This window comes from Lutjanus erythropterus, chromosome 2, assembly GCF_056507025.1.
Source record: "Lutjanus erythropterus isolate fLutEry1 chromosome 2, fLutEry1.hap2, whole genome shotgun sequence".
In the NCBI taxonomy this organism is placed as follows: domain Eukaryota; kingdom Metazoa; phylum Chordata; class Actinopteri; order Lutjaniformes; family Lutjanidae; genus Lutjanus; species Lutjanus erythropterus.
In genome coordinates, this window is record NC_139318.1 from 34,625,313 (window position 1) to 34,641,069 (window position 15,757).

Consider the following 15,757-nt stretch of genomic DNA (forward strand, 5'->3'; position numbering starts at 1 on the left):
CACAAATTACACGTTTGTCAATTTAAAAGATAATTTTACAAGCAAAGAAAGCTGCAGTTTATTTAACTGTTGAAGTATCAGACTGTGAAGATCCAAAATTAGAAAAGACTACACACCCAATGGTTGCGTAAGTTATGACTTTCTCACTCCAAAAGCTAACATTAGCTGCTGAAGCTACAACGCCTGTGTGTTTTCATCCCAGGATGTAGTCACACAAAAAACAATTCTTGCTTGGTCTTTCTCTTTCCAGCTGATAAAAGCACCAGGAGTATCTGTATAAAACATTTCAGGCCAGATAACATGACAAGGAACATATATAAAAATAAAATATTTGTCTCTCGCCATTGACTATCCTTCATATTTTTTTCTCTCTTTCTTCTGTGTGTGTGTGTGTGTGTGTGTGTGTGTGTGTGTGTGTGTGTGTGTGTGTGTGTGGAGCAGAGGCATCTCCAGACTTTCTTGACTGGGGTCGCCCAAGTGAGGCACTGAATTATGCAGGTGTGGCATCTTGGAATAGCATTCCTGTGTTTGAAGCTTTTATTTGATAATAGAAAATAGATGTACAAATCACCCCAAAAATCAAAAATACATATTTTTCACCTGGCCTGCAGTGCTATTTATTCCTTTTTTAAAAAAATGTTTTTTGTTTGTCTTTGTGTTTTGAGTACCATAAGTGCAGTGCCATTTATTCCCATCATATCTGAGAGAAGGCTGATAACATGGATAAATAGCCCTACAGGCCAGGGATCAAAATATATATTTTTGATTTGGGGGTGGACTGTCCCTTGAGGTCTTCCAAAAGAAATAATACTGGTACTTCTTTCCCCAGGCTGCAAGACTCCTAAATTCCCCCATGAAAAACAGTTTTATTTCCACGATTTATTATTTATTCATCCATTTGCTGTACATATTGTTTTGTATGGTTATTGTTTTACATGAGTAGCATTAAGGGAACTACAACTAGCATCTCATCATACATTCCTGTGTAGTAAAATGGTCCATTAAGTAAATTAAACTTTTAAAATTTTAAAATAGGCTCCAAACAAAAGAAAATAATACATATTTAACCATACTTGTCAAACAGTTGGGGCACGTTGACAATGGTGTGCACCATTATGCTACGATCCCCCCCCCCGCCCCCAGCCCTGACCTCTCTAGAAACGTCCCTGAAAAGGAATTAAAAATGTTGCTGTAGCTTCTGATTTCATTCAGCAAGCAGCGCAGGGGATATTCTGAGTGTATGAGGGGTGAAGAGAGATGGAAAAAGTGAGGATGAAGATAGAGAGGCAAACAGAAGGAACATGTAATTACAATATGACCGCGTAACTAAATCCAGTGTCTCTGGAGTATGTCCACAGATTTTCAGAGACTAACTGCTTGTAATTTTGATGAAATAATCCCCTGGACTCCTGTTGCTGCACAGCGGCGCATTAAATCATTCCGAGTAACTTCTCTTCCCCCCCGGACAGGCTCAGGGAGCGCTGTGCGCCTGACAAAATACTCCCCCATCACCGCCACAAGCTGCTGCTCAGAGCCTGAGAGGAGCTGTGTGCGCTTCACTCCCTCCCTCTCTTTCTTCCTCTCCAAAGTCTCAGACGAGCAGCAGCCATCTGAGAGCGCAGAGGCAGAGGCGACTTCAGGCTCAGGCGCTGGGACCACAACGGGACCGATGTTGAAAGCGCGCACAGGCAGCCTTCCTCCAAAATGTGCCAGTGCGACTCCTCTGGATCTAAACAGAGACCGGGCTCCCTCGCCGAAGCCGGGAGGCTCTTCTTGAAACACACCACCCTGCATGGCTTGAGGCACATCTTCATCAGCGGCTCGTACCCGCGGAGAGTTGCGTGGCTGCTGGCTTTCCTGGCGGCTCTGGCTCTGCTCTTCACCTGGTCCTCTAACAGAGTGCGCTACCTGCTCTCCTCGCCCGTCTACACCAAGGCGCACATGGTGTACGCCAAGCGGCTCGTCTTCCCCGCCGTCACCATCTGCAACCAGAACCTGCTGCTGCCGCGGCGCATGAAGAAGACGGACATATTCAGCGCGGGGAGGTGGCTGGGACTTTTTGGGAGGAACTGGCAGGTGTCTCCCGCTGCCAGGGAGGCGCTCACCCCTCTGAGGGTGGACGGTGCAGGAGGGAGCGCAGGAGGAGAGCCGCCCTGGTCCCCGCTGTCTCGGATTTTGGACTTTAACCACTTTCTCCCTCCTCCGCGGGAGTCCCAGCCGTCCATGAGGCAGCTGCTTGACCGGCTGGGACACCAGCTGGAGGAGATGCTGCTGTACTGCCGCTACCAGGGAGAGCTGTGCGGCCCGCGCAATTTCAGCACCGTGAGTGTGTCACTAAAGTTCAGGTCTTTGTTTTAACTCCCCCACACCCCCTCCCAACAGGTTGGTGCAGCTGTTAGAGCTGGACGGATCCAGCTTTTTCAATTATTAGTCTGAGTCAGGAGGTGAAGTGTTAGTAATTACCTGTCAGCATCTTCTGTGTGTTGCGCGGATGGATATAAACTCGCTTTGTAATTAATTTGCTTTGAACACATGCAGTCATCAGGCTATACATAAGGAGAATTCCTCTGCACTGGTGCCCCGTAATGCGCCTCACTAGTTCAATTAACTCGCTCTCTCTGCTCGCAGCTTCTCACCATATAAATATCGCTATGATATTTCTATATGGACTGATGTTGTGTTCCACTTCAGACTGAGTTTACGGTGGATTATCTCGCGAAACTGGATTTCAGATCACAGTATATCTCCGTAACAGATCTGCAACAATTAGTTGATCGATTGATTAGTTGTCAGCTATTAGATTAACGGCCAACTGTTTTGATAAAGTCGTTTTTCAAGACAAAATGTCCACATTCATTTCACCTTCTTCTTAAGTGAACTGAATGTCTTTAGGTTGTGGGAAAAGCAAGACAAGTGTCACCTTAATCTGTGGAATTGAACACTGCACAATTTTTTTGACATTTTATGGGCCAAACCACCAATCACTTAATCGATAAAATGATCAACAGATTAATCAGTAATGCAAATAATCATTAGCTGCAGCCCTGCTCCATAGTATTGCCATATTATTCTGGTAGTTTTCCTAAACTGACTGACTGTACAACAGTGATATAGATCACAGATTCATTAACAAGACTAAGTGTTTCGTAGAACTGCATCGATTAGTCGATAATCAATTAGTTGTCAACTATTAAAATAATTGCCATTGATTTTGATAATCAATTCATTGTTTTAAGAATTTTTTTAGACACATGACAAAGGCTTCAGCTTCTCACATGTGTTCTTGTTTCTTTGGTCCTCTGTGACGGTAGACTGAATATGTTTGGTTTGTGTGCAAAACAAGACATTTGAGGACTTAGTCTTGGGATTTGGAAAACAGTGAACAACATTTTCATTATTTTTTGGGCAAGAACTAACTGATCAATTGAGAAAACGATCGACAGATTAATCAGTAATGAAAAAAAACTGTCAGTTGGAGCTTCTCCCCATAATATTGCTGAAATATTCTTGCAGTTTTCCTAAATTGTCTGGCTTTACAACGCTGGTGTCGGTGTGATATTTGCATTTAAAATTTATTACAACATGGCATCTGTTCTTCTCACTCCATCACATTTAGTCCCTCTCTCTTTCTGTCACACTATTTCACCCACAGACATAGAAAATTATGGTTGTAAATTTCACACCAAACAATATCAAAAGTTGAATAATGTCGTCTGAGATGATTTGCAAAAACTGAGCAGTCTTCCACGTTCACCATCTGGTCTGAAGGGGTCCCTCCTCTGCCGTCAGTCACTGCTGGATCAATGTGTGTGCAATCTTATGCTCACAGGAGACCCATATGCACCTAATGAAGACTTTTGATTCATTTAGCAACGCTTTACAACACAGAGTCACTGACACTGTGATGGAAAACAGTTAGCGTTGGCCTCATTGGTAAACTGTAGCCCCATTGATTGCACTCCATCATCGCCTGGAGAACAATGTGAAAGCCAAACGCTCCTCTCTCTCCCACCTCATTACCCAAATTTGTTTTCAGTTAAGTGGATTTCTTCTGGTGTTTGAAACACAGTTTGATGCTGAGGAATCAGGAGTTTTTTTGCTGTTTGTAGCAGGCATGACTGAGGGTTATTTTTCATGTTTTGAGGGAAATTTATCATTTGAAACTGCTTGCCTCGGTGGCAGCCCTCAGTCTCTGTGTCATCAAACCGTATCCCCCAAATAATGCATCAAACAGATGCTTTTATTTCTTCACAAATTTAAATCTGGAACCACAGAACAAGTTATCACAGTCAAACACATTTCCTCCTACCAGTATCTTTAGGAGCGTTTCATGTCTTTTAAAGGGTGACCAGGCAACAGCAACCTATTTCAGAGATAAACATAATGCCGAGGTCTGAGTTTTGGGGATATGTGCTAGTGCATAGATAATCGATGTTGCCCGGTTTGGCCTCAGGACAGGCAAGACGAGCCGTGGGCATGAGTCAGACCAATAGAATCAGTCACACTTGAGAAGTGAGGTGTGGAGGAGGAAGACGAGCTTGTCTACATACAATAGGTTTCAGGATGTTATTGACTTTTGTGTCCAGGAGCCCCCCCATGTTGCTGGGTCTCTCTCGCAGCTCCATAAATTTGGTCCACTGGGCTAATCAATTCATCCTTCCCTCCATGCAGCCGCTCCAACCTTCTTCATCCGTGCTTTAACAACACACATGCTTAATTTTCATCAGGCAGGCCTTTCCTCACTCGTGGGTCCCAGACATTGATTTCAGTTACAAAATCCATCCGAGAACATGCAGACAACCCCTTTCCCTCCTGTGAACCGTATTGATTGACAGCTTTCCAACCAATTTGCCTAAATCTTACTGGGAAATCAAACTGATGGTGTATTTACTCTCCATATTTCCTGTCTGGATAATCAATGTAAAGGGTGCTTTTTTTTGTAGAGTCGTGGGTGAAATGTTTGGACAAAAGTCCACTTCAAAACTCTTAAGCTTTGGTAAAGCCTCTACAAACAACTGTGGGTTTGTGGGCTCGGTATTTAGTTGTGCTTTTGTTTTATCTGATAAAAGAAATTGACCAGGCATTCAAAACTGCAGCAGTTTTAATTTTTACAGAATGGCTACAATATTGTGTAATAACAGATTAAGTTTTAATCATATAGAACATGAACAGTGAGCGTGAAGTATTGCAACCTTCATCTAGACTTGTGAATTTGCCAATTTGCTTCGACCTATAATAATTGATTTAATTGAATAATTGTTTTGTCCTTTTGGGGGCGGCACTACAAGCTGTACATTAACATTTTATTGCCTGCTAATGTTACTCTAGCTCTCTCCTCTAGCTCTTCAAGGGAAAATTATTCAGAGTGGGGTTACATGACATACTTATCCATAGTCAGTTTATTACGTACAGTAGATGGAGGTTGAGACGCCAACAGTTTGGAGAAGCAGAGAAAAGTAAAAGCACTGAAGCTAAGCAATTTACTACGTTAGACAGAGTCAGAAGTAAAACATATTTTAGCCTCATTAAAAGAAGACCCAGCTAAAAAAAATCTGTATCAGTTTTAGTGTACGCTATATTTAGAATATTTCCACTGCTTTACCATGCCAGCCTTTTCTGACAGGAAACCACCGTTATACAAGCTGAATATCACTCCCTCTTGCTCAACCAGACTCCACTGGCAAAAGCAGTCATTTTACCTGGCAGAACACAGGACTTTCTGGTCTACGGCTGCCTCAATCTGTCAGTTTGTTTGTGTTATTGTGTTACTGTTATTGTGGATGTCACACAATAACACAAACAAACAAACCGATTGAGGCAACGGTAGATCAGCAACTCCCACATTCTGTAAGGCAACATTACTGATTTTGCTAATGGAGTCTGCTTTGTTTGGTGAGCGTAATATTTGGCTTATATAATAGCAGTTTTCCACCATCTGTCAACAAGGTAGAACAGTGAAAATATTCTAAATACAGCGTACACTTGAGCTGATTTTGATTTTTAGGTAGCTATATGACCCTGTCCATTGCAGTACTTTGCTTATCCTCCTACACAATACTCCTGCTGCTTCTCTAAACGGGGCGTTCTGACCACCATCTACTGTAGGTAATGACTATCGATAACTACCTCATCTAACCCCACTTGAAATAATCCAGACTATCCATTTAAGGTAAATATGTGACTCTTTAGCTGCTAAATGCTAGATGTTCACCAGCTAGTCTTGGTGCTGGGCAGGAAGTATATAGTAAATTTATCAGAGCGACAGCTGTCTGCTTTGTCTGAAAGTGATTCTGATGAGAGCTCTGTGATGGAACTAAAACCTAAAACAGTAAAGTTGCCAGCCGCAAAACCAAAATTATGAGCTGAAAGACACTAAAACCTCAGCAGAGCCGAGGAGAACTGCAGAGGTCATAACCATAAGTGACGGCTTTCACATTACACATATTGATCAGTGCAGATTGAACAATCTTAAATGCAAAAATACACTATACTTTTTTATCTACCAGCAGTAGCATCATTAGTCCATACACATTTTATTCAACAGGTATGATGCATTTGATTCTCTCTGACTGGAAAAGTATCCTTTCAGCTCTCTCTACCTACCCGTTTAACTCACACCTGCTTTACGACAACTTGTCAGAGGCATTTTGGATGCCTGTGCAGTACAACAGGTGGACACAGCGTGTAATAACGTTTTTGTCCACCAGCCAAATCGCAAGTGAACGTTCAAATTTTACTATTCAACAAAGAACCATTGTTTTTTTTTGGCTGGTGAGTGAAGCAAATCTACCCTCCACTTGAATGTTTTACATTTGGCTGGTGGCTGGCGCCTGTTTTGGTCCCTGGATGGACAGAGTAATCCTCTGCAATGTAATGCCCTGTGATAAACATTACATTTGTAGTGGTTTCAAAACACATTCACTTCAAGGTCCATTTAGTAGTTTTTCTGGCTTTTGGCAGTATCACACGGTCCTCATCAGCAGAATGAGTTTGCTCAGCTGCCAACATGATAATGATTTCATGATTCTGAGCACCTCTAGGACTTCTTATCCTCATTACATTAAAGCCACTGGAAACCCAAATCCACAGTAGTCTTCCAACCATGCGATGTCTGGTCTTGTGTGCAGTAAGCACCTAAAAAGTATCAAAAAAGTAAACTAACATTTTTTATTAATATTAAATTTATTAAATCCAAATATGAAGTACTGTCTGTTAAGTTTTTGTACACTTTCCTGACATTGGGTTTGCCCCTGTTCTGTTTCCTTTATCACCAGTTATCAAATAGCAACAAAGACTAAAATTAATTGTCATGTTTAATCTTGGGCTGCAATGTCTACAAAATGTCAGAAAATAGTGAAAAATATTCGTCACTGTTTCAAAACCCAAGGTGATGTCTTTAAATGTCTTGTTTTGTCATTCTAAAATCCAAAGATATTTGGTAATAAATGAAGAAAAGCAGGAAAATTTCCACATTTACCACAATCAGGCAAGTGAGTTGCCAGATGTATTTGCGTGACACGGCAAATGTTGAGACAGTTGTCCTACCCAGCAAGAAGATTTCTCTGCTCCAGTTTAATCTGCCACTTGAATCTGAACCAGTGCAACAATGTGGGAACTGAAGCCGTGATATCTGTCCAGACTGCTTTGACAGAAACTGTAGTCTCACCTTGAAGAACACAACATTTTCCGATCTACTGCTGCTGCAATCTGCAGGAAATAACAGCAGCATCTGGAGGAATGTGTTAAAACACCAAAGTCACAATGACGCAAACAAACTAACCAGCAACTCCGGTGTTCTGTGAAATAAAATGACTGATTTTGTCAAAGAAGTTTGGTGGCTTCGATGGGAGCACACATGGCAGCCTCAGTTCCCCATCCGAGAAGGCTGACAGCCAAGTAAAGCTGTGAAAATATTCTAAATATAGCATACACTTAACCTGATATTGATTTTTTCAGGTGGGCCTTTTTTAAGAAAATGTGATTTTCTGCTGCTTCTGTCCACAGCGGTCCACAGCAGTATATTACTTAGCTTCCATGCTGGTACTTCTGAGGGAGGTGTCAATCAAAAAATGATCTACCATGCCTGCACAGACTCGATAAATGGTCTAAACAGCAAAATTAGCTATTTTTAAACCAGGTTTTAAAATAGTTATGAATGTTTATTTTCAATCATAGTTTTGTGGATGCTTAATGAGAAAACAAAACTTTGATACCATATATTCCTTTCTACTATTTCAAGGCAGATTTCCAGATATTTAAAAATTTAAGTTCAGAGTTCATTCTTGACCTTGAAAACTGAGGTTGAAAAAACATTTCAAACGGTACTCAAAAGGTATTTTGTAGCTTTTCTGGATTCTCATCTGCTGATTAGAAATGTGTGATATGCCTGAAAGCCACAAAACGACAACTAAATGTTCCTCGAGATGAGATGGGATTTGATAAGCTCACAGCAATGTTCAGTTTTTATTGAGGCTGGTTTTGATTCAAATCTCTGGTATATTTTTTCTTCTGATGTTGTGCATTGTGCAGCGCTCCCTCCACATACAGATGAAGTACAATAACTGAGAGTGCTTACATCGGAAAGGTAAACTGCCACACTTCATTATCCACTCATTAATTGTTGCATTTGTTGACCATAAATTACATTTAACACAGTGAGAATACCAGCAAATCCCATTTTCATCTGAGTCGATTCAGTGCCAAGTACACACCAAGACAATCTTTCATAGGTGTGTGTTTTTTGTAACTGTCATAACACATTGCACCTCTGTGCTCAGCTCTGATGGAGAGGGGGGGAAAGTGGTTCCCTGGCAACTTTAGGGAACAGCTTGTGCATCCTTGTCACATTGTCATGTGAAGGATAGCCGAGGGCCATCTCAACAGTCTTGGGCTGTCTGTCTGTGAATTATTTATCCAAGAGAGAGATGGTGACATTTCTACACCCTGCAAGAACGGCAGAGGGTGATGTCTCAGTGCTTCTCTCCATAGGTGGGGTCGATTTGAATATTTAATTTCTGTGTTTACGAGTTCAGAAGATGCAGGTTCTCATTTTAAATGCAGTGTTCCGAATAGAGCTCAGTGTTGAGCAGGACATTTATCTCTTCAGAAAAGCATCCCAGTGCTTAATGTACAATCTTAGATATATGGGTTCCAAAAGGGCTGCGGTTCTACCTAGAACATCTACTTCTGAAAAACTCTTTTTTTGAAAAAACGATTTAGGGTTCCATCGATTTTTGGAAGAAAGAGTTTGTAAATTATTGTTGAAATATTCGAAGAACTCTTTTATCAAGGGTTCTTTGTACCATAATATAAAGGGATGGCCAGTAGAACATCCTGGGTGGGTTTTAGGGCTCTAGATAAAACCCATGGAATATAAAAAGGTTCTCGGTAGAACCCCTGAGTGGGTTCTAGATAAAACCCCCTGGGTGGGATCTAGACAAAACCCTTAGAATATAAAAAGGTTCTCAGTAGAACCCCCTGAATGTGTTCTAGATAATGCCCTTGGAATATGAAAAGGTTCTTGATAGACCCCTGGGTGGGTTCTTGTTATCAGCCTGAATGTGGAAATGTTTTGGATAGAACCCCCAGAGAGAGGGTTATGAAAGTTTCCACTTGGAACCAAAAATGTTTTTTCTCAGGGGACAAGCTGAAGAACCTGTTATGGTTCTAGTTGGCATCTTTTTTTTTTCTAAGAGTGTGTTTGTGTAACAAGGACATCAGCAACAAGTCACATGTTTGCTGTCACTCTTTAATACTGCCCTGATCGCTCCACTTCATTTAGAATTAATGAGTTTAGAGTTTTTCTTTAATGTTTTGTTTTTGAGGGGGGATTTCTGCCTCTGGTAAAAGGTTGCATTTTTCAGAAATAACTCAGCGCTCCTGCTGAGTTGTTTGGATATATTTGGGAAATTTTACGCCGCACAAACACTGCAAACAGCATTGAATTGAAGACAGACAGGCTGTTGGATAGACAGACGTGAAGATGTGTGTTGAGACTGAGCACAAACCTCAAAGGTACAGAACACAATGAAGATCCTGACTCCCCAAGGTCACCACGCAAGCACCCACTGCTGCTGCTGCTCTTCACTCAATGCAGCCAGCACAATCTCCTGGTTACCACAGCAACTCTGACTACAGGCCCTCCTGTAGTCAATCACCACATTATCAACACACACACACACAGATGGCAAGCAAGGGTGGCTGCACACATGCACACATACAGTATACGCACTCTCCCATGTAAGCATGCTCATTCATACTCTCGTACGAATGTGTGCGTGCACGCTGAGAAACAGGCGCGCACGCTGCCACACAGACATGAACAATCTTATCACTGTTTTCTTGATGTGTATCTGCCAAACGCTTTTCATTGTGAGCAGCTTTGCTTCTGAATGTTGAAACGTGTCTCCTGTGGAATCAGTCCTGGTAAGCTGTAAATGGATAAAGCCTTAGACAGAAATTGTCCTCATAAATTGGTCAGTTTTAGATTTGTAAGTAAAATGTGGCTCGCTTGTCTGGACCCATTGAGCATTTTCCATAAAAAAAAAAGACATTCAGAATTGGTTCAAAAGTGAAGAAATGTGTTTTTTTCATGCACTATTTGAAGATGTTGAATGAACATTCACAGTTAGGCCATATTTAACCAGATTTGCAACAATAATATTTTCAATTCACTAAAGCATGCCAATAGTAGCCCATCATCAGTGTGGAGCCTCACTATATTTCTCAGTTGAAAGCCAGAAAAAATGCCACCCACAAAGTCCAGCTGCCTGGATCAAAGATCTGCTTTTAACCTTTTTTTAACCCACTCATCTACCAAATCTCCCTGTTCATTACACTTCTTTTGTGACCAGACATCCTGAAAAATTCATTTACATTACAAGAGTACAGTTCATTCAAACTCAGCAGAAAAACATGTAAAGCTATGTATTAGTCTTTTCATTCTTTCCAACCCTCATAGACAATATGAGCAACATATGAATCTGAAAAAATATTCTGGCCAAATTTCTTATGTAGGCTATAATTCCTGCTTTTTGTTACTAAAAAATGACCTGTGTAGTATTTCTGATGTGTTTTCACTTATCTCGTTCACTGATTGAGTTATCATAACTAACAGATTATTGATGTCATTCGACCTGTTTTAACCCAGATGACAAAGAGTTCAGCCTCCACCGTGACAGGAATTTGTAATACAAATGTCTGAAAATGTGTTTGTAAGCTTCTGCAGCTTACTGACAATCTTATCTTCTGAAAGGACATTTAGAATGACTGTAACACACCTGTCACCTGTGCATAACAGCTACTGCATCTTGTTAACACAAAGAGGAGACTGTGCTACATGTCACTCTCAGAATCTGTAACTGATTTTCATAATATTCATAATAAATAATCAGGGTTAGAGTATTAATTATTCCATACATTTTAATCCTCCTGAAATGACACTCCCACTCCCCTGTCCCCAATTACATCCATTCTCAGCCTGAAATTCAGTTTCATTATCATTTAATTAAGTTCGACAAGGCACGGTACAACAGCACAAAACATAGTTTAAGCAGTGAATCCTGAAATGTGTCGAACATAACAGCAATAACATCAGACGCAGAAGCATAAAATCAGACACACAAATCTGCAATAAGTATAAAATCAAGCACACAAACTGTTAAATAAGTCATGCATAATACAATTTAAGAGCACCATGAATACAAAGAGTGGTAAAAGCTGTAACCAGTATGTCAAAGTACTTGCAAATTGGCTACAGCAAGAAGCACAATTTCTTTATTTTACATTTTGTTTAACCTTTATTTGACCAGGGAGAGTCGCACTAAGATTAAAAATCTCTTTTCAGGAGGCCACACATTAAGAACTTCTCCCATTAGGATGTCCTGGAAGCTTCTTGTTGGCAGCACATAGTTTGTTTTTATGACATTTTATATGAAAAGTTAAACCAGATAGACCAGATTTCACTTCCTAGTGAAATATGTCTTTGGAGACATGGCTTCAAATAAGCCAACACCGTCTCTGCTTCAACCTGGAATCAAAAAAACTATTAAAATGTTTAGACACATGTTAATTTTGTGACATGTTGATGTTGTAACCTTATTTTAGATGGTTGAAAAGGTAGATGTTATATAACATATTAACCAGCTTTCAACTTGAAATCAACATTGGTTCTCACCTTTTTCCTCTGTGGTTTTACCCATTCGAGTTGGTGCTTCTGATGCAGGTGGTGCCAAGATATAATTAGATTTCTGTGCCTTATATTCCAAAGAGTAATGATAAACATTGATCTGATTATGGAAAGCGGTGACTCCTCGACTGAGATGGATTTCAGGGGCATTTTATTGATGTCTGTATCCTGCTCCGGAGTCACGGCACACAGGAGGGGGCTGGTTGCCGGAACTGCTTTTGACTCAGTTTGGCCACTTATGCACTTGAAAGGTCACATCTCTTATTGTCTCCAAATATCGGAAGGCTTTTTATTACATTTCACCACTTTGTGCCTTAAAAGCTCCTCCATGGCCGCGCCCTGTGGGAGGCAATCCATCGTGATCTGCGCTCCATTCTTCTTCTCCTTCTCTCACACACTTCACTGAACAGGATTCACATTAAGCTAACTTTTCCTTTGTGAGACTGAAACATGGCTGCAGTATTTTCAGCTCTGTGCATCTGGTGTTTGTGACATTTGAGTAATTTGTCATAAAGTGCTAATGTCTGACTCAGAAGTCACCCGTGTAATAACCGCCTCCCTCTGTGTTCCCAAGGTCCTCACAGTGCATTCAAAAGAAATACAGCTCCAACATTATTAGGCAGCCTCAGCAAAAAAAGGCTTTTGTACAACATATCTGTGTTGTGTTGTACTTATTTGTCCTGTTTTCTTACAATCTCTATTATATGTTGCAAAGAAAGAATTTAGACAAAGAGAGAAGCAGACTTAATTCTGTCATTACTTTTCTGCTCCTTTTTTATAATTTCTTCTCCACAATGACTCCTCCACTTCCTTTTGCCATTTCCTACACGAATGTCAAAATGTTGGAAGGTTAATAATAAGTTAATTGTGAGCAAGGATGCTTTGATACAGGCCTCGCAATCATGGGGCTCGACAACAAAGTAGAAGAACGTTTTATTTTGGATCCCGGCCATGGCTTTCCATTTCCTAATGTCTATGATTCGATTACACATCCATTAGTTCACTGCCAGTCAAGTCTTTGCCAATAGGTCACCGTTCCATGCTGCGCTCTGTAGTAGATTTCCAGAAGATGCCACTGTACAGTTTATGGCTGACGACCTAATAAGACAGAACACATTTCTCCAGAAGCGTAATCTGAGGGCAGGTATAGTTTGGATTTGAAGAGACTGCGCCATGTTTAGTGTCGAATGCCAAGTTGCATTTTCACATTTGTGTCATACTGTGGAGATAAAAGTGGAGCTGCAGCATGTTGAGCTCACTTGATCTGCCCTCTTTTTTCTCAAATCCAGTTGGGAGAGTGCACTCTTGAGCCTGACCGCTACTGGATTTTTGGGGCCAATAGCGATATTAGAGAGCAAAAAAATTCCGATATCAGTATATCAGCTAATATAGCAATGATCGCTCAAATTTGGTTATCAAACACTTTCGACAAACATCCCTACAAAGCTAAAAAAGAAAAAAGAAACAATATAGCTGTCATAATATCAATATATTTGGCTGTAGTGCACTTAGTTGTCATTTGATATTTGAACAATTAGTCAATTTTATGCAAAAAAAAAAAAAAAAAAGGCAAAAATTCCAGTTTCTTTGCACTGTCAGGAGCTCAGACTGTAAGGACCTGGTTTGGGAACTGTTGGGTGGCTGGTTCATGTTCAGCATGAACCAGTCAGTTCGAATTGTGGACTGGTAGCACGGAGAGGTGCCACCTCACTAGGTCCTGTTGTGTTTTGGCCTGTGTGTGAAAGTAACGACAGACTGAAAACATGTAATCCCCATGAACATGAACAAACCAACTCATTTACATCAGAGCTGCAAAGATTAATCGATTAATCAATTAGGTCTAGTCAATCAAAAGAAAATTAATTGCCAACTATTTTGATAACTGATAACTGATTGTTTCAGTCATTTTTCAAGCAAAAATACCAAACATTTACTGCTTTCAGCTTCTAAAATATAAGAATTTGCTGCTTTTCTTTGTCGTGTATGATGGTTAATATAAGGTCTTTTAGTTTTGGACAAAAGATGGTATGAATGGACTTTGGGCTCTGAGAAATCATGACGAGCATTTTTCACATTTAAAATTAAACTAAACAATTATCCAATTAATTGTGAAGATAACTGGCAGATTAATCAATAATGAAAATAACTGTCAGTTGAAGCCCTAATTCATACATGTCAATTTTGGTGTGTGGTGGGCGTACACAACACTTTCTTAAGACCAGACAATAATTTTGAAAATTTGGCAGATTTAATCATGAAGTGTAATGCAATTTTATTTGCATCCCTAGATTTGATAATTAGGCCTGCAACAAAACATTATGTTCATGATCAATAGATTTTTTATAATTAATTATTTTCTTGATTCACTGATCAATATTTGTTCCATAAAAATGTCACAAAATAGTAAAACAATTTTTAATTTCCTGTAGCCAAAGGCGATGTATCCATATTGTTTGTTTTTTCTGACCCAAGAAAATCCTCACATTTAAGAAGCTGGAACCAGTAAATTACATTTTTAATCACTTATCAAAATCGTAGCTGTTTAATTTTCTGTCAACTGCCTCATTGATTATTTGAATAATTGTTTCAGCTCTAATGGCAGTCATCACTTCCTACAATATTTAAAATCATTATATTCTCTGCAGGTTTTATCTGATTGAAAAGAACTTCAGTACCTTATTTGCTTTGATGCCCGCAGTCATTGTCGGTGTGTGTGAGATTTCTCAGTCACAGGGTATCCCACTCTGAAATAAAATGTCATATTCACTCAAGCACATACTGTATCATGCAGCACTGAGAGGGGTGAGAGCTCCGTTTGTCAACAGCATCTCAACACAAAGACCTCTGAGGTCTGTGACTGACAGCGTAACAAGAACAGGTTACTGTAGGTGCTTCTCAGCCGCTTTTGAAACAATCTCCCGCTCGGCACCGCAAGGATTAAACACACAGAGCTGCAAACTGGGATGTTACTTTTGGGTCAGGACAGACTCTTTGCTGTCATCTTGTTCTGTCCACGTTTCACTAAATCCCCCGTGGTTGTCACTTTGTGCATTGCAGATATTCACACGCTATGGGAAGTGCTACACCTTTAACTCGGGCCAAGATGGACGACCCCTCCTGGTGACGATGAAGGGTGGGATGGGCAACGGCCTGGAGCTGATGCTGGATATCCAGCAGGATGAATACTTGCCTGTATGGGGAGAGACTGGTAAGCTTCCCTGGAGGATACATCACAGCAAACATCCCATTACCTGTTCTGAAGACCTCAGCTAAAACAACAAGATTGTGTGTGTATGTTTGCCCTTAAGCACAGACTTTTTTTTAATCAACTAAACACCAAAGCAGCCACTTGTCTAAGAAATCTATCTCAGGGATTCCCCTTTACGTAATTTCCTTACCTCAGATGGAGACTTGTCTAAGCTGTATTCCACTCATTGCAAGCACTTTGGTGTAATTGTGAAATCTATACATCTATTTAGTGTATGCACATGTGCAGACTTAAGACCAGGGGTGTCAAATGGCCTGTGAGCCAAACTGAGCCTTCTAAAAGGGTCCAATCTGGCCCACTGG

General features: G+C 40.5%; 1 protein-coding gene across 2 annotated transcripts in view; it reads left to right on the top strand.

The window, feature by feature from the left end:
• asic1b (acid-sensing (proton-gated) ion channel 1b) overlaps positions 1-15,757 on the top strand; it is a 233,644-nt gene that overhangs the window by 179,181 nt on the left and 38,706 nt on the right. The window contains exons 1-2 of one of the 2 annotated variants that reach the window (XM_084737976.1): positions 1,277-2,322; positions 15,245-15,395. In XM_084737976.1, the coding sequence (XP_084594102.1) occupies positions 1,705-2,322; positions 15,245-15,395 (769 nt within the window). In that variant the 5' untranslated portion in view covers positions 1,277-1,704. Of the gene's footprint in view, positions 1-1,276; positions 2,323-15,244; positions 15,396-15,757 lie in introns of those variants that run through there. The other variant, XM_084737987.1, reaches the window with a different exon arrangement.